Source organism: Lissotriton vulgaris, chromosome 3_2 (genome assembly GCF_964263255.1).
Source record: "Lissotriton vulgaris chromosome 3_2, aLisVul1.2, whole genome shotgun sequence".
Classification (NCBI taxonomy): domain Eukaryota; kingdom Metazoa; phylum Chordata; class Amphibia; order Caudata; family Salamandridae; genus Lissotriton; species Lissotriton vulgaris.
The window spans coordinates 12,227,238-12,246,401 of NC_141690.1; the positions used below are offsets into that span (position 1 = coordinate 12,227,238).

A 19,164-nucleotide genomic window follows, 5' to 3' on the forward strand; every position below is an offset into this window, starting at 1 on the left:
ATGGCCTTTAATTAATGGATGTGGAATGTGCAATGTGTTGATGACAGAACACACCAGTCTATGGGAATCTTCCTTCAACTCACCAGTACATACATTATGCATAAGTATAGGCAGATTTGTCATGAGACATGAAACACTTCAGACAATAGTATCGTCAGAATATGCAGGCAGGTCAAATTTAGATTACAGTCCCCTTATAATGACTGTCAACTTGAGCAGACTGCTTTTATTTATACCATAATGCCCATGTTCTTCTTGTAACATGGGGGTGCAATAGACCACTATTTCATGGAAAATTAGAACTCAGTAGGAGACAAAAGCATTGTTTGGGAGGCACTCAAGATAATGATCAGGATGGAAAGGGATTAGAGGTGTGATCCTGCTAGATCTAGAAAAAGGTGAGAAAGATATGAAACATTGAAAATTGGCTTCTGCTATGCACCGAACACTAAAGAGAAGCCTGAGTGCCACCTGACAGTCCCTATTTGCCTAGCTGGAGCTAATGTGCTGTTTCACCTATAACATGAACACAACAAAAATAAAATGCTCAATTGGTGATAAAGGTAGGACATTACTTGCTTCTTAACTCACAATGACGGCAGAATACATCAGACTCGGCCTGACTTCTCTACGTGACATTATGCACTAGCAAATGGATATTAATTGTATATTTGCGGACTATCATATATTATTTTAAACTCAGGCCTCCAGTAATATGCTACGCTAGTACAGGTTTACCTGGAATCGGCAGGCCTTGAGAACCTACTGCAAGAGTGAGCAAGCTCCTTAGAGCCGTCCATCACAGCCAAGGAGATGAGGAAGTTCATTTAAGCCAAGGATTTAAATAAGATGCTGGGTTTGGATGGCCAACCAGTAGAATCCTATGAGAAGTTCACCTTCAAATCGTTGCCAAAATTGTTAGACTAATAAAATGACAGGAGTCATCGGCACAAGTTGCCAACACAACTAGAGAAGCACTGATAGTGGTCTTGCACAAACTAGGCAAGAATAGACTAGCGATAATGTCCTAAAGGCCCCTGTCTTTCCTGAACCTAGAGTACAACATATTAACAAAAATACTATCCACCAAACAGGATCTGAAGAGGCCACAACTGTGTTATTCCTTGCAGCCTTAAGACCTAAATGAAGTTCTAAATAGCCATCTAATGCATGAAGCACAAGCATAAGCAGCTCCATTGGCATGCAGAGGATCCAAACTACAAGGGCAGATGTCAGAGGGGTCCAAAAAGAACCCATAAGAGTGAAAGGAATCATATCTATATGAACCTGACTTTTTTGTAGGTGACCCTTTTCCTTCAAAACACCTTAAATATGATGGTGAAAGCACAACTGTAGTGGAGAGCCAACCTTGATCCATTTTGAGGGATGTGGAAAGAATTATATAAAGGCACTGTTGTGGTGCCCTATACAATTCTGTGACGTCGCATCGAAGGAGGCGTCCGAGTTGAGCAGGAGCTATGATGTTACCTACCAGCACAGGAGAACTATTTCAATTTGCTAGATCCATTCTGGTGCCTGGGGGGGAATCATGAGATGGTAAATCTGCAGGTAGAATTATCCATCAGAAACATTTGCAACAAAATACCAAGATGATTGAAGTGTTACCATCACATCTCTAGGTAATCTTACCAATTGCTGTAAGAGGACAGAGTTGAACAAATGTTACTTCTAACATAAGAAGCTCTGCTCAGAGGATTCTGAGGTAAATATACACTGCTGTGACACAGTCCAATTTGAAAAGAATGGAGGGACTATATCAAGAGCATTGGTCTCACTGGTTTTTCATACTGATCGGATCTTGGCCTTTCCACCTTTTCTATTAATTTCCAGAGGGAAAGGGGGGTAGTAGCTGTGAATAGGTTTTGACAGTGGACATGACAGGTCTCTGTTTTTCACCTTTAAGCAATTGTTTTTCCTATCACCTCTGACATTCAGTTGTGTTGCCTCAATTGCTGTGGTCTACCATGTTGACAGCTGAATCTGTCCACAGGGTAGAACACAAGGCAGGAATGCAGGACTTAAAAATGTCACATAAACCTCTCCATGTATTCATGTGTGCAATTTAGCATTCACTAAGTGGTCTTATGTCGCCACTGTGCATCACTCTAGAGCTGAGTCACAGGTAAGGATGAGGTGATGTGGAGCATGGGGCGGGAGTTCTGATCTTGGACCTGGGATAATCTTTTAATTTTACACCTCTTTCATGAGGGTTTTGAGCTCAGTTTAGATTAAGCAATGAAAGATCAGGAGTCTATCAATTAAATTAGTCAAGAACACTGTGATGGCTGGAATACTTGGAGTGTTGTATGTACTGGCTTCACAAGGGATTTTTTCGACTTCATTCTAGTAAACAAATTGCTTTCCTATCAGAGATCTTCCACTAATTATAGAGGCATTAAGAAAGCTTTGTGCGAACATTCCTTGGAGGTTTCTGTGACGATATCCAAACTGTAGGTGATATTGTCTTTGGCCATGACTGTAACTAGCGATGTCAGGGAATTCAATATACTGATGTTCAAGTCAAAATGACTGTGGTAAACTCAGTTTCATCTGGGCCATCGTTTCATTTGGAGAAAGAGACCTCTCTTTCTTCACTTCTTCCCAATCTTGCAACCGAGCTGGAATCCTGGCACTTATTTTTGAACATTACCTGTTTAGTGGGCCTCTACCTCCACTGGTCATTTCCCTACTGTCACTATAAAAATATTTTTCATTGGTAAGAAAAACATTTTTAAGTCTTCCAATGTCATAATTTTCAGGTGTATTTCGATGAATATTTGTCAGGCCTAGGCAAGGGTAGAGAAGAATTGAAATGCCTCAGGCCATATGGCCCAGAACAATGGCTCCACTGGTCTTGAAGTTAGGTGTCTCTATTAGCCATACATCAGAAAGCTAGTGACCTGGGCTACCTGTTCTATTTTTATTTTCCACTGCAGGCTGTAGGAATGAGAGTGTGGTGCTTACTTTGGCATTACAGGCTTAAAGTATCAGTTTTTTTCTGTTTGGTGTTTATATGAATCTGCTTGCAATAGCCTTGAAGTGGTGCATTCTTTTGTTGGTTACTGCTATCGAAATGATGGCAAGCCTCTTCAGTATATAACATTTTAAAAAGGAAATACAAGGACAAGAATTCTCCCTTCCTCATGCCAGCCTTGTACCACCTCGCTTATTCAAAGAACGCTTCCATTTCTAATGCTTTTGAGGAAATACAACCAGGAAAGATTGTGGGGAGGACAACCTTTATGGTCACTCCCAAGCAACCTTTCAAGGCGCACTTTAGAGGTCACATGGTATGTAGGTACTGGGAGAATAACAGATCTGCTAAGTAGCAAAATGGGTTCTTACCTGTAGGAGTAGTTTTGCAACTTAAAGACTTTTATGGATTCACATGCTGTGCATTATTCCGCTATCTAGTGGTTGAGTCTGGAATTCTCTTTTGTATTAGTAGTCTTGTATTAGTAGACTTCTTCTCTGTTTTTTATTTAATTTTTGGTTGGCAACAGTCTACCATTTGGTGCTTTATCCAGCCTCTTATGATGTCATACGCCCTCCCCGGAAACTCCCACGTGTGGTTGCCATCGTCAGATTTTTCTTTTTTTTTTTGTAATTGCTCCCTCATTTTCTGGGGTGGTGGGTGGTACGCGTGTAAATTGGGAAAAACCTACGAGCTGCAAAACTACTCCCACAGGTAAGAAACCATTTTGTTTTGAAGTGCGAATCTTTTCTGGATTCACAGGCGGTGCATCGATTTTGTAGCAGTTTTTTTATCCTTGTGGTGGTTGGGTTGAATATGGGTTTCAGCTTGTAAATAAATGTTTTAGTACTCTTTGTCCCACTTGAGCTTCCTTGTTCATTTGTATTTCTAAGCAGCAGTGCTTTGTGAATGTGTGGAATGATGACCAAGTAGCTGCCAAGCAGATATCCTGCAATGGTATATTTGCCAGAAAGACAATCATTTTTACGAGTGGAATGTGCTTTACGTTTGGTTTGTAGATGTATTCCCTCTGTTGAGTGACATTTGGCTTGTTTATGTGATCCATCTTGAGATGCCATTGTTTGTAATTGGTTTCCCCATGTTATTGTCTGCGGATGACACAAGAGCTGTTTTTCCCTTCTAATTGGTCTTGTCTTCTCCATATAGTACATTACAACTCTTTGGGCGTCTAGCGTGTGTAGCGCTCTTTCCACTTGTGTCTTTGGTTCCTGAAAGAAACTTGGTATTTCTATTGATTGGTTTATGTGGAAATTCAATGACTTTGGGTAAAAAATGTGGGTCTACCTCATGACTATCCAGTCTTTGTATATTTGCATGCATTGCTCTTGGATTCTGAGTGCTTGCAATTCACTCACTCTCTGAAGGCTTCTCAGTGCGATAAGGAAACCCGTCATCAACGTGACCAGTTTTAATGAGGCCTTGTGAAGTGGTTAAAATGGTTTTCTCATTAGTTGTGTTCGCACTAAGTTTAAGTTCCGTGTTGGTGCTGCCCGCCCCCTAACCCCTTCTTGGTGGTGCTATTCGTTTTGCTTCCTCAAGGAATCTTTGGATTACAGGGGTTTTGAAGAAACTCCTTCCTGTATGACCGCTTGTGTAGGCCAATATTGCTGCCAAATGTACTTTCAAAGACGCATACGTTAGTTTGTTGCCTAGTAGGTGTGTGAGATATCGTAGGACTGTAGTGTCCTTTGTATGGTCTTTTAAAATGCCAAAATTGTGCCACCACCTGGAGTATCTTTTGCATTTGGCTGTGTAGCATGTTCTTGTTGTTGGTCTTGCTCTCTGAGAATCACCATTGTGTTCTCTGGTAGATTGAGATGTCCAAAATCTATGTCCTCAGGAGCCAAGCTGCTAAACTCAGGGTTTTCAGCTCTGGAAGGTGAATTCTCCCCCCATGAATGGAGAGGAGATCTTGTAGGCCCACAAGCTTCTGCATATAGTCTTGGGCTATCTGTATAAGGTCTTAGAACCAAGTTTGTCTCGCCCACTGGAGTGCAATAAGTAATAGTGTAATTTGAGACTGTTTGCCTTTTTTGATTGCTTTGGGTAACAGTGGGATCATGGGAAATCATAAGAAAATCTCTCTGACCAGTCTATCGACAGAGCATTCCCCAAGTAGTGGTATGTGGGTTTCTGGATGCAAAGGATTGGCATTTTGCGTTGTTTGGCACTGCAAACTGGTCAACTTCTGATCTTCCCCATTCCCAGAATATGTGTTTGAGTAATGTTTTCTTGAGTTCCGACTCGCATGAGGAGGATGCTTGTCTGCTTAGCTTGTCCGCTTCTACGTTGCCTTTCCCTGCATGATGTATTGTTGTTAAGTTTCTCTCTGGATGGCCCACCTCTAGATCTATTGTGCTAATTTTGACAGTACAAATGATTTTGGCCCTCCCTGTTTGTTGAGATAGAACATTGTTGTTGTATTGCATGTTTGAATTAGTAATGACGTTCCCCACAGCTATTTCTAAAAGGCTTTTACAGGTAGGAACACTGACATGTTGTACATCTTCCTGCTATTTCCAAATTTCGCTGATTTTGAGTTTCCCCATATGAGCTCCCTGTAGGAAACTAGGCTTTTGTTGAAGTAGTCCCCCCACTTTTTGCCTGGTACTTGATGCAACTTTGACTGAAGTGCACTGGGTTCCTGATAACCAGGTCCCCAGTGCCAGTGTTCTTTACTCCAAAACAAGACACCTGGTCACTTGATCCCCAAGTGACCAGACCTTTAGCCCCTCTGTAAGTCCCTAGTAAGTGGTACCTCTGATATCTAGGCCATGGGAACTAAACAGGGACCCTAAGAGCTGTAGCATATCTTGTGCCACTCTAAGTGACCCAGCACCAAACTCATGCAGACTGGCACTGCAGGCTGCATGATAAGGTGCTCCAAAGAGTGAAAACACGACATGACACACTTGTGTGTCATGTCCCCTAAACACTGTATATAATATTTGTAAGTCAACCCACAGCAAGCCTAAACAGCTCTAAGGCAGGGTGCATTATATTACATGTGAGGACATATCTTCATAAGCAGATATGCCCTTGTGCTGGTCAGTTCCATTACTGCTAGTACAAGTGTTCTGGGAAGCCATTTTAAAACATGTTCTGAACACTATTAAAAACAAGTTCCCCAGCAACATGATGGCTTCACTAAAAATAGGGATGTTTGGTATCAAACATCTCATATTAATAAACCCACACTGATTCCAGTGATGGATTTATTAATACATGCACCCAGTGGGCACCTTAGGAGTGGCACCCTGAAAACCTACCAGCTACTAGTGCGCTAGCGGACTGGTCTTACCCAGCCTGTCACCACAGATTACTTTCTGATCCCCAGGGATGAGGGCCTGTGCTCTCAGGAGGTCATAAACAATTCCTGCTCGGGCAGAGGGTGTTTACACACCCTCCCAAAGGATGACCTGCGAATTAGCACGCCAAAGGCAGGGAGCCTCAAAGAGTCTACCAATTAATCAATCAAATAATCTTTATTCAGTTTTAGATATTAAAACCATAAAAGCACATATTAAATATAATAATACAGTAGCAACATCTAGTTAAAAACAATCCTCACAGGGATCAGCTGGCGAATTAAAAATAACTTGCACCAATGGGAATGCAAAAATTTGATGGGTCCAATATCATTCATGCTGTACCAGCAAAACATTTCAACCAGGATCAATACAGTAAAAGAGAACAAGCTAGTTAATCACAACTAGATCTAAGTCTGAAGGCGGATTTAAAGAATTGAAGTACACGTAACACAGTGCTACCTGTCAGCATTTGTAAAAAGGTAAAAGCTGGGTGCACTTGTCTAAAATTAGCCTATGTCAGAATCGGAATTATGAAGGACTTTCTAGGAATTTCATAAAAACTACAAAAACATCATAAAAGGAGTCATGTCCTGTGGAGACTGACCATCACAGCCACAGGACAGCAAAGTTTCTCACTTACTACAACCCCTAGGATAAGCAAGGAGGAGGTGAAAAAGAAGGAATCTGTCATAGGAGGTTATGAATCCCAGTAAGTAAGGCTCAGCCGACTTGGAGGTTTTTAACATGACAAAGCGACGGACGCTAGGCTTCAGGAGCTCCCTCTCTTCCCTTGCCATAGCCCGCTGCACACAAAAAGTTGCCTTCATAAGGTTTCATGACTCTCTTAGTTGTCCGGTCCAGATTGGTAAAAAAATCACCGCTCCCCATGCTTGTTAAGCTCACTTTGATGTACTTGAGCCACGGTATGTGTGGGGCGTGATCAAGAGCCAAACAATCTTTTAGGATGTGTTTATTTAATGTTATTTAATGTTGTCCCCTTACAGGCCCAAGTTTTTAGCCATAGGGATACAAGATGAAACGCTACCAGGTCAGTTATATATGACATACCAAGTGTCTCATGTATTGTGAAAGAGGAGGTGCCTTGAGGAACGGATAGAAGCCGTCTCAAAAACTTCTTTTCCACGATTTGAAGGTCCTCAGTATTAGTATACCCCAAATTTCACTGCCATATAATGTCTTGGAGAGACACTTAGTGATGTAGAGCTTTAGTAAGGCTCCCACCGGTCTTTTCCCCAGTCCAGTTGCAAATTAAATAGGGCTGCGGACACTCTGGATAGGTCGTTTCTGCTATGGGTACGTTGGGGCCCACATTTTTTCCTCCATCAAAACACCCAGATATGAAAAAACACTCGACCTTCTGACGGGGTGGACCCTACCCTAAAGGTTTATGGCCTGCTGGGGTGGGCCCCTGTTTGCATGGTAAAAAACTTAAAATTGTTAACCAGGAGGTCCTGCTCCACCATAAACTGAATGAAAGAGTTTAGTAACGTTTGTAACCACCGTCCCGGCCTGACCATCAAAACAGCGTCATCTGCATACAGCAGAAAGGGAAGACCACGCCGCCCTACCTCAGGGAAGTCCGCCATGGTCTCGATAAGGTTCCTCTCCAGATCGTTAATATACACATTCAGTAGAAAAGGGGCCAAGATACAGCCATGTCGTACCCCTCTCCTGAAAGGGAATACGCGTGAGACCTTCATGTCACCCGAGTAACACACAGCCGCCCTTGTCTCTTGGTGGAGATCCTGTAAGAAAAGGACTATATCCCTGTCCACCCCCAGGAAGAGCAGGGTCTGCCACAACCTACCTCTATTCACGCAATCAAATGCAGAAGAAAGGTCCCACCACCTTTGGTAAGCAAATCTGGCTCCCCTCACAGGACAGAATGCTAACCCCACTGCCCTGGGCCATCTGGCAATGGGACAGGCGGGATAATTAGCCTTGCAGGAGGTGTGTTGTAATGCCAGACTGGAAACACTGCTAGGGTGACCAGCTGGAAGTGCACACAACTTTAGAGATTCCACCATTTTATGGGTGGTGGAATTACGAATTCTTGGACAGTGTGATGCCCAATACCAAAAGCAAGTGGCCATCTAGGGGGTGTAGTGACTTCATTGTCTACTACCCCTCACTCCTCTTAACGCCCCTAAATTGAGCATTTAGGTGACCTCCTGATACCAGGACTTCAGATTTCTACAGACCAAAAGAAGAAGTGGACAAAGAAGAAGACTGCTGAATCGAGAACTGAGGAGCACAAGTGACTTGATGCCAACCCTGCCATCCTCCCTGCTGCACCTAACCCTTGTGGAGCAACTGACTTGTCCTGCTGCTTTGCAGACCTATAGAAACTCAGAGGGCTGGCAGTGCTTCAATTTCCAAACGAACTCCATTGGAGTAGAGGAGATACTCCCCTGTAGCAGTAGGCAACAAAGAAGCAAGACCCAGTACATCGACCTGCCGCCTACAGATTCTACCAATGCAACAAATTTCCAGGAAGAGGTAGCAGTGCTCCTACAGGTCAGATCCATCCTCCCTCCATGAGTTGGGACGCCAGGACTCACCAGAGCTGCACTGTACTAATACATGGGGTACTGGACCGCATGCAGCAGCCAAGGCTTGTTGTGCCCATTGCGTCCTGTCGAACAGTTATGTGCACTGGGTCAATCATCATGCGTCCTACGTCCGAATCAGTCTTGGCCCACAGATACGGAGGCAGGATGTCAAGTAGGGACGAGTCAGTCCAGAAGAACAGTCCCGTTAGGTGCTGGCAAGTGCCTGAATGCAACACATGTTTTTTCTCCATAGGATAACATTACCGCTTTAGAAAGTACAGTGTTCATTTTGGAAAACTGTAAAAGTTCATAACTCGAAAAGTACTTACCTGATTCCGATGATCTTGGTATCTAAATTTATTTTAGAAAGTATGTCATTTTTAGGTCTTGCCTACGCAGCGCGCATGCGCTGCATAGTAGGGGCCCTCTTGAAATCGATTCGCTTTTTTGCCCAAAAACGGGCATGCTTTGCTTGCTTTTAATTGCAATGGGTGTACGTTTGGCGTTTCCCTTGCGAGAGCGAGCTTTGACGACATCTGTTTGTAATTATCTTGCAAACAGATGGTGACCCTGCTTGCTCCCGCAAGGAAAATGCTGTGTGTGCTCTCGGTCGCACTCCCCCAACCCCTCCCACTTGTTTACTGAGCGTCTCATATCTCGTATCATATTACAGGCCCATTTACAATCCGCTCCCATCTCTTTTATCCATCTCGGATAGGGACATGCGGAGTCAGACAGCAGGGCTAAAGACGAGACCTGCCGTTCACGCACTGATTTGTTCAACAGAAGTGTTGTGTCACTGAGGTATTTATTTAGGGAATTACCTAAGATTGCATTCAGGTGGAAACTTGCTCTTGAAAAGCCTCCTTTACGCACTTAATTCCCCTTAAAAATTAAATATCGTAACTTAAAGTGAGGTAAATCCTTTCCCTTTTAAAGAAGCCCGTCTTCTTCAAGTTCGATGACTTTACACAGCTCAGCCAGACCCGTTGAAGTTTATTCTTCTCTGTGTCTTTAACAAATGTGCTGTGTCTGTTTGTCTCTTCCTCCTCCTCCTGCGCTTTTCTCTCTCCACCCCTCTCTTCCAGGTTTGTACAAATCCTCCGCTCCGTCTCTTCTCCTCTCACAGAGACGACATTTCTCCACCTGTCTATTAAACAGGACGGTCTCTTCCCGTTAGAGCCATTTTTAGGCTTCATTCAAATTCAATTAATGACTCCTGCTGCCCCCAACCCCTGCACCACCAGCAAGGGGAGGGCCCGAGGACTGGGGCCCGGTGAAGCGAAGCCCCTTGAGCCCCGGCCTGCGGTGGTAAACAGAAAGTTTTATCGTATATTTCAGGACATGTTTTATTCTGGGAGCGCTTCGTTTCATCACTAACTACAGCTTTTATGAATTTTTGTCTTAGCTTGGAGGGAGGAGGGGGTCCTTTTTTATTTTCATCTCTCCCCCATCCCCCCAGTCCTATTGCGGGGTGCTCAGGTTCTGTAGGGATGAGTGATGTACATTAAAGACCAGAAATGAAGGCCCACAATAATTAATAATTGAAGTGCAGGGCGGGCTCGGGTCAGGCGCAGTAGATATTACTGCATCGCCCTCACAGATGGGAATTTGCAGCCTCGGCTTCGGGTGGGGGAGGGGACGTCATTTGGCCGCTTTTTTGCAATCACACTGAACCTCGTCTTAGAAGAGAGCGGGGGAAGGGGTTGGGGCGATAGGGAATCCTGAGGGACAAAATCAGGGTCTTCCCTAAAATGTCCTCTAGGGGTACTCGGAGGTGGGGGTCCTACGTGAGTATTTGCGAGAGTGCGTGTGAGTATGTCTGTGCATGGTCATGGGTGCGTGCATGTGTACGTGTGTTCTAGTGTGCGTGCGTTTATCTCTGTGTTTGTGTACGACCGAAGCAGTGTATATCTCTCTCTGCGTGTTTTTGCGTGTCTTTGGATTTATGTGTGAGTGTGTGTACTTCTCGGTATGTTCGCATACGCTACCCTGTGTTTGTGCGCACACCTGTTTCTTTGTGTGACAGTGTATATCTATACGTATATGTGTAAATCAATGCATGTGTGCCTCACTAGTTTGTGTGTCTGTGCATGTTTCAGCATGTGTCTGTATGTGGCTGTCAGTGTGTAACATGTGTGCGTGTTTCAACTACAGAGACAACAAGCAATGGCATAGCCAATAGGTCTCGCCTTTGGGACCTTATAAGTGTTTACCATGCAAACTTTAATGTTGTTGCACCAAGGATATTGTGCTGCATAACTAAATACTTATAAGGTCCCAAAAGAGAGACCTATTGGCTATGAAAATGCTTGTTAGGTCTCACTAGAACCAACGCATGTGCTCCTCTGACGAGATATTTTGAAGCTGGCTTTTAAAAGTGCTGCTTTTGCAGCCACCAGCTTGCTGTTACGCACACAAGTGTGCGTGATGTGCACTGCTGGCATCTTGCTTGTAATGGCTCAGTGCACGCGCGCAGACATCATCTGCTGCGCGGGCACACCGCGATCGCGATCACTTTTGCTTTCACGGCCGTTACTTTCACGGCCGCGCGGCCAATGCTTGTTTCCAGGGTTAATGCGCCGCTAAGCTTTTGGTAAGCACGCTGTTGGTAACCTCCACAATGCGCCTAATTAAACGTTTGCTTGTCTGCCCCCGCCTTGATTTCGCCCCTCTTGGTAAGTAGCGGGTTCTTTAGCTTGGCTCTCATATGAGTACAGGAATGGCACCTCTCAGTGGGCAGAGAGGGCTTTGGGTAAGTGTGTTGTTGTGTGCTTTCAGCAGCGTGCAGATCCGTGCTTTTCAGAAGCGTGCTGTCAAAGGGTGCGCTGCTAGGAGCCATCTACATTTGTTCAGGTTCTTTTCTCTTTTATCCGAAAGAAAGCTAATTAACCCGTGGGAGGCGAGTTCCTTCAGCAATATTATTTTTTCTCCGCGACCTCTAAAAGCTTCTCAGTGTAAGTCAGCTCATTAACTTCTCAGAGTGAAGTGCCGAAGTATACAGTATTTGGTAGGTAGCTGAAAGTCCTATCAGCAGGCAGAACTCACACTGTAGCTTATTGAGTAGTCTTCCATTCAGTCTTAGCAGCAGTGCTGGAACTTGGCACAAGCCCTTCATCTCCAGTCTGGACTTTAACTTGCCTGTTCGTAGTGAAAAGGTTTTGCACAATAGCATTTGTAGGAGGTTTGCTTGATTACCTGTATTGACCAAAGGTTTTTTACCTAATAATAACTTTGTGAGTGGTGGACGCACTTGTACCTGCAGAATAGCAAATGCGAATTTCTCATCTTGTGTCCCAGTAATTATTTCATGCACTTTTTTAAATGATTTTCAGGGTTGCATTGCATTGCATGTTAACGAGCACCACTACGTGTAAACTTCAAAAAACTGGTGATAAGGGTGTGTGTAAAATAGTCTAAGGTAACCACAGGAAAATTATATGTGGTACAGGTACTTTAACTAAGTAAACAAGCATTGGCATAGCCAATAAGTCTCGCTTTTGGGACCTTATAGGTATTTAGCTATCCAGCATAATATCCTTGGTGCAACAACATAAACTATGGCATGGCTAAACACTTATAAGGTTCCAAAGGCGAGACCTATTGGCTATGCCAATGCTTGTTATACATTGGTGTCAGTTTTATTTATTGAGTGTGTGTCACCTTTACTGCCTTTGTGTGTGTAATAAATGCTAAGCACTAGCCTCTGATATTTCTAACTGCTCGCCCACACTACTGTAAAAGGTAGTTTGGGGTGTAATGTGTGCCTTTGAAATTTCTTTGTGGTTTGCTTGGACTCTTTACACAGTGGATCTCTTTTTGGTCCACCATAAAAAGAGCCAGTTTCCTACATTCCTTAACCTGTATGCGATGCATCGGTAGTAATGGTTACCATGGGAATTGGGGAAATGAATGCTCTCCCCCTTTGTATATCTGTCCTATTCCACCAGCTCATCTCCTCCAGAACTCTGCGTGACTCTGCGCGACTACCACTAGATATTCCCAACTCTCTGTGGCAATGGTATGAAGGCCATTTTTCCCAGCCTTTTACACACAGTCATCACTGTCAGAGACTGACCCTTCTGGTATAGGTGATGTAGGAAGCTGGCTCTGTATATAGTATACCAAAGTAAGGTAAAGTGTGCACAGAGTCCAGAGACTCCCCAGAGGTATAGCAGAGGATAAATTAGGTAAGTACTAACAGCTCTCTTTGTGGTAGTGTGGACGAGCAGTTAGGCTTAACCAGAGGGTGTGTTAAGCAATTATTGTATTCACTCACTCAAGACTGATGGCACACACTCAGTGACAGAATCCAGACCAATTGGGTAAGTTTAGAAAAGGGTATACTTGATTGCACTTCCTGCACTTAGAATGTATTGCTGGGCCTCTCAACTGGTGGTCCTCAATCACTGGGCCCATCGTCCTACTGCGGACCCAGCGTACAGAATGGACCGCTTTAATATGACATTGGGTAATTATATGAGGGCACTATACGGTGGGCCCAAGCATGTACCTCTGTTCCCACCCACCTCCACCACAATTTCAATCTGGCATGTGCCCAAAACCGTGTTGAGTTGGAAGGGCAAAATCACACGAGTTACTCCAGTGTTAGAATCCTGTCACTTAGGGATGTTGTCACATCAGCCCTGTTTTGATAAATGGGACCTGATTGGTCTCTTTGAAGTTAGAGACATATGGGTGAAGGGCACAGTAATTCCATTTGCTCACCTGCAGGCCAAATACCAGCTCCATGTGGGGGAAACACTCTGCTACCTACAAGCACGTAGCGCACTCACCAAGGCCATTCCTAAGGGCACTGATCTCCCAGCCTCATCGCCTTTAGAAGATAGGCTTCTAGACGACTACCTGCCAGATAAGGCTATTTCCTTAACATACCGTAAGATACTCAACCACCTACCAGAACCACTTGATAAAATTTGTATGAAATGGGTGGCCGATTTAGGGGATATACCGGATGATGACTGGAAGGAGGCCCTGGCATCTCCCAGGGAGGTGGCCATCAGGTCCCGATTTAAACTTATCCAACTAAAATTACTACACAGAGCTTATTATACATCCACAGCTCTAGTTAAGATGGGATTCCTAACCTCCCCACTTTGCCCACGTGACTGTGGTGACGTGGGTACTTTTGTGCATCAGTGGTGGGACTGTCCGATCCTCCAACACTACATAAACGAGACTGTATCCCTTATGTCCCAAATATGTCGGAAACCAATAGAACCCTCCACAAGGTTATGTCTCTTAAACATTTGGGATGCTACAGATCTGAATCGTTCCGAACAACTGTGGGTTGTATTGTAGTAAAGAGGAATATTGCCAAACCATGGAAGGGAGGAGTCGTGCCCCGAAGTACGGATTGGGCTGCAGATATGGACTGGTGCATGCAAGCTGAGAGGGTGATATACAAAGGCAGAGGCTGCCCGGCCAAATGGACTAGAATATGGGGCCCATGGATTGAATACAGAGGACTTTTGTGTACCCACTTTGCAGATGATGCTCCTTATAATGTAGATTGAGAATCCCTTTAGAGATCAAAAACTACGATATGCCTATATGTCATTGTTACTGTCTATTTTAATTTGTATTGATCGCATGTATAAGACATTTATTTTCAGTGATGTATCCTCCTTGATGATTGCTTTATTTATTGTTGTTGTTTTTTGTTGTATTGTTAATTTTAGTTCCATAATAAAAAAGATTAATAAAAAAAAGGGTATACTTGTATTTTATTTCTAGAAGCAAGCAGGACTTAGTACAGGTAGGTAAAATATACTTTCTATTGTAAACCTTTACACAGAAATACACTTGAGGATGGGTCTGCAATTGTTACAGATTTGTATCATTTTAAAATGCAGTTTGAATTACACAGTAATTACTTTCAGATTACTTTTTCATTACTTTTGGATTACTTTGAGTGCTGAGGTGGTATGCCTAGATACCACACCTGAGGATCTCACAATACAAGGTTAGTAAGACTTTTTATACAGTTTAGTTCTCCTTTTTCCATACAAACATCAGTTCCACTGAACAATCTCTTAACATGGGTTCCTACGGGAGAAAAATGGTTATTGGTTTTACAGGTAAGTATACGTCTTACAAGTGGGAGTTTTGGGGGTTAGGGCCATGGTTCACCAAGTTCCAGGTAGGTACTCAAATTGCACCACCAGCGGCACTAGGGCGGCAGGGTGCAGAGTGCAGGATACCAATGTTAGACAATGTGGCTTGGGGGCAACTCGGTTGGGGGCTGATCACGGGCAGGCCACTCGGTCGCAAGAGCCAAGCTCCTAGGGTTAAGGTCAGGGCAAAGGGGGTTCCAGGTCAGCACTAAGCCAACACCACCAGTGGCGTAGAGGAGGCAGGGTGCTTAGGAGGAGTCCCGAGCCCAATGCAATCCTACAGGGGTTGCTGGTTTTGGATTTTGGCTGCACGCTCGGTCCAGGAAGAATTCTGGGAGTAACCAACAGCTGGGCAGGTAAGTTGGAGGACATAGGGACGTAGGTGCACCTCAGGTCCTCTTCTCCAGGGCGCAGGATGCAGGGGTGCCTTTTAAGGTCAATTTCACCTTACCGGGCCACTCACGGTTGGGTGGTCTCCGTGCAGAGGCTGAAGGTGATGTCAGGGAGACATGGGGTGGTCAACCCACGGTGGACTCAGATTCTGGAGTACTGAGGGACCTCGCTGGGACCGGTGGGCCACTTGGACTCGGGCCGTAGGCGGGGGTGCAGTAGTGGTTCTGGGTGTCGGGTTTCTTCGTCTTCAGGAGGCTCAGTGGCTGTCTTTGGAGTTTCTTTTGAAGAGAGAAGGTGTTTGCAGGAGATCCGGTCTTTGTTTTAGTCAGTCAGTACTCCCAGGGGTTTTGGAAGTCACTAGCTGCAGGACAAATCGGCTTTTGGTGCAGGATCTCCGGAAACTGCAGACGGGTCGGTAGGGATGGGCCCTGGACCGTTCTTCACTGTATTCTCCTCTGCTGGTCAAATTCTTCCATCTTTCTTTTTCGTAGGCTGCAGAATCTCCCTTCTGAGTTTAGGGATGCCCCCTAAATACTGTATATAGGGGACGTTTAGTTGTCTTTCGGTAGTAGCCAATGGGCTACTGACCTTAGAGTGACTACACCCTTGGTGTGCTCACACCACGTGGGGGAGTGGGCACAATCCCTAATCCTGATTGGAGAGTAACGTTGCTAAGACGGAAGTGATGCTGTTCGGTGAGGCCAAACTTCTGTGGACCCCTGACTAGTGGCCTCAAGATCTTGGCCCAGTCCCCGAGCCCAAGCAGGTGGTGAAAAACCTCGGCGTCCGGTTGGACCAGGAGCTTTCCCTAAAACAACATGGCAACCAAGTGGTGGGTTCCTGTTTCCATATCATTGGGATGCTACGGAAAGTATTTCCTTTGCTGCCAGACTCTACTAGAAAAACCTTGGTGCAGGCTCTAGTATTGAGTCGCCTGGATTACTGCAATGGGCTACTACTGTCAGCAAATGAAGCAGTAATTTCCAGGCTTCAGGTGGTACAAAATACCGCTGCTCGCCTTGTTCTAAACCGGCCCCCTCGCACCCCCTCTAAACCCCTTCTGACCATGCTGCACTGGTTATCCATCAAACAGAGGGTGAAGTTCAAAACCTGCTGTATAATACACAAATGTTTACAGGGGAAGGGCCCTGCTTACCTGTCCAATAAATTCTCCCTTTACACACCCACGCGCTCTCTGAGATCTAGCGAACAGGCCTTGCTGCGTGTACCTAGAGCAAAAAAAGCAAGACAAGGAGATAGAGCCCTTTCAGTTGCTGGCCCAACCCTATGGAATAGTCTCCCACTAACTTTGAGACTTTGTAAGGATCACCTCCCATTTAGGAAACAATTAAAAACTTTCCTATTCCAAAATTGCTAGCATTCACTGCCAGCACTCGTTATTTGCATTATGGCTGCCAAAGGCGCGGAGATACTCCTTCGGGAGTCGATCCCAGCACGATACAAACACGCAAAATAAAAAATAAATAAAGAGTGCCTGGCATCTGCAAGATTTTGGGCACTGAAAATTGGGCTTCACCTCGCCTCCCCTACCTGAGGGTTGGGGTTGGCAGAGGTGGGCACACCTTCTGGGCTGTTCTAATTTTTCCCACCTGTCTTCCTTCCGAAAAGGGAGTGAGATAGGAAGGGGTCCTACTCCTGATAGCAGGAGAGGCTGGGGGCATGTTGCAAAGGCGACAAGGCCTTTGAAGCTCCCCTGCCACAGATGGCTCTTCCTGACCTGAAGGAGGTGTGAACAGCTCCGCCCAGGAAAGTCTTTGGTTCTGGGCCCAGGGGTCCAGAAACTTGTCTTGTGGTGGCAGACCGAAGTTTACCAGTCGGGGAACCCACCAGAGGCTGGTTGTTTTTCAGGGAGCATCTCTAAGATGCCCTCTGAGTGCATTGTATAATAAATACCACACTGGCATACTGTGGATTTATTTCCTCAGAGGTTTGCTAACAAACTTCCCAGAAATCAGTAAAGCCATTATGGTGCTGTGGAGTTCATGATGACAAAACTCCCAGACTATATACCCTTTATGGCTTTTTCTGCACTTACTATGCCTAAGAATTGAAAACGACACTGCAGTGGCAGTGGGTTCCAGGCATGGCTCACAGGTATGAGACAACATATACATTGGTAATAGGTAGTCTCATAATATTCAGTTGAAATGCAGAGCTTTGTTGAGATTCAAAATGAACCACAATTTGAAACACACTTTCAGAAAACACAGATTTAGAATACCCAGTATTGGGCTTTATACAAATGTATTTATTGAAGCATGATCACTGAAATGAAAGAGCCCTTTGCAATTGTACAAAGCTTTTTATGGTTGCCAATAGGAGTAGGTATGCACATCTAGGGGGTCTATGTCACCTAGACAGGGCTAATAATGGTGTCTCAAATGATTGATATATAGGTGGGCCATACCCCTGAAAACCCACGATTTAATAAGGAAGAATGACCAAGGATATAGGTTAGTCATGTATGGTATGTAAATCCAATTGTCAAATCAGAATTATTCTGAGTATGCTGAAAACAAAAAGTCCATATGTTATCATATTATGGTGAAGTGTTTTATTAATCTTGTAGGTCTTGCTGATCTTCGATACATGGTTTCAAATACAGTGAGCGGCAACAAATGTTTCAACCTGATGCGGCAGGCAGGCTTGGGGCTTTTTCAAGGCTGTGTATAGGTTCCAGAATACCATAGGTGAATCCCATAGTAAAGTAATGTGATAACATGCGTAAATAGTGGTTTAAAATAGACAAAACGAAAAGTACCAATTGCATCATTTCAGTGCCTTTAACATATTTAATGTTTGGAAAAGAGAATACAATACAATTTTAAAAAGTTATGATGAACATAAATCATGTACACCATGACAGGACAAACAGAAAAAGAAAAAAGAAAAAAAAGTCTGCATGAGCATTTAGTTATATCATATCATAATGAGCAAAGATTGTATGCATTGGGCGTGCACTACAATCGTGTCAAAACATGTCACAGAACGCGGGACGCGGCACACTGATGGTCAATCAATATGAGCTCTAAATGATAAGGTGGCAGAGTGGTGCTAGTGTCCTTGCATGTAGTAGTCATGCATGGATAACCTAGTTATTGGATAATGCTTCATCTCAATTGTGCTTCATACAAGTGTCATTTGAGTATAACTGTATTAGGACCTTTGAAATGGTCAAAAACTAAACAAAACTGTCATCCTAAGTGTTACTGGTAGGAGAAGATGCCTACTGATAAAGCAATGGGTATGGATGGTTTAATATCTTCCGAAATTGGTAGGTAAAAAAGTAGTACATTATAGTATATGGCAATCAAATAGGAAAGAAGTCTCAGCCTCACGTTCAATGGCTCAATGTTGACTTGTCACAAGAAAGAAAAAAATTAAAAAAGAACCAAAAATTATTTTATATTATAGAGATTCTTTACACAGTTATGCAAAAACCTTACAGGAATATTGCACATCTCTTTACTTACGTGAAGGGAATTTACTTATGTTGTTAGCAACACGAATTAGCATCCTTGCCCCTTTCATGTGATCACCACGTTTAACATGAATCTAAAAAGAAATAATAGAAAATTATAAAAGTATGGCAATACTGTTTAATACACAAAAATAAATAATGGTAAAACTATTTTTCAAAATGTAAAAATTACTCTAGGTAATTCATTTATTTGGCTGTAAATTACACATTCGAGTCACTTCCAAAGCCTAAA

General features: G+C 43.9%; 1 protein-coding gene across 1 annotated transcript in view; it reads right to left on the reverse strand.

Annotated features, from left to right (window-relative positions):
* Positions 1 to 19,164, reverse strand: part of WDR19 (WD repeat domain 19) — a 637,672-nt gene that overhangs the window by 109,893 nt on the left and 508,615 nt on the right. Inside the window, exon 32 of the mRNA XM_086963976.1 lies at positions 18,925 to 19,006. Within this exon, the coding sequence (XP_086820102.1) occupies positions 18,925 to 19,006 (82 nt within the window). The remainder of the gene's footprint in view (positions 1 to 18,924; positions 19,007 to 19,164) is intronic.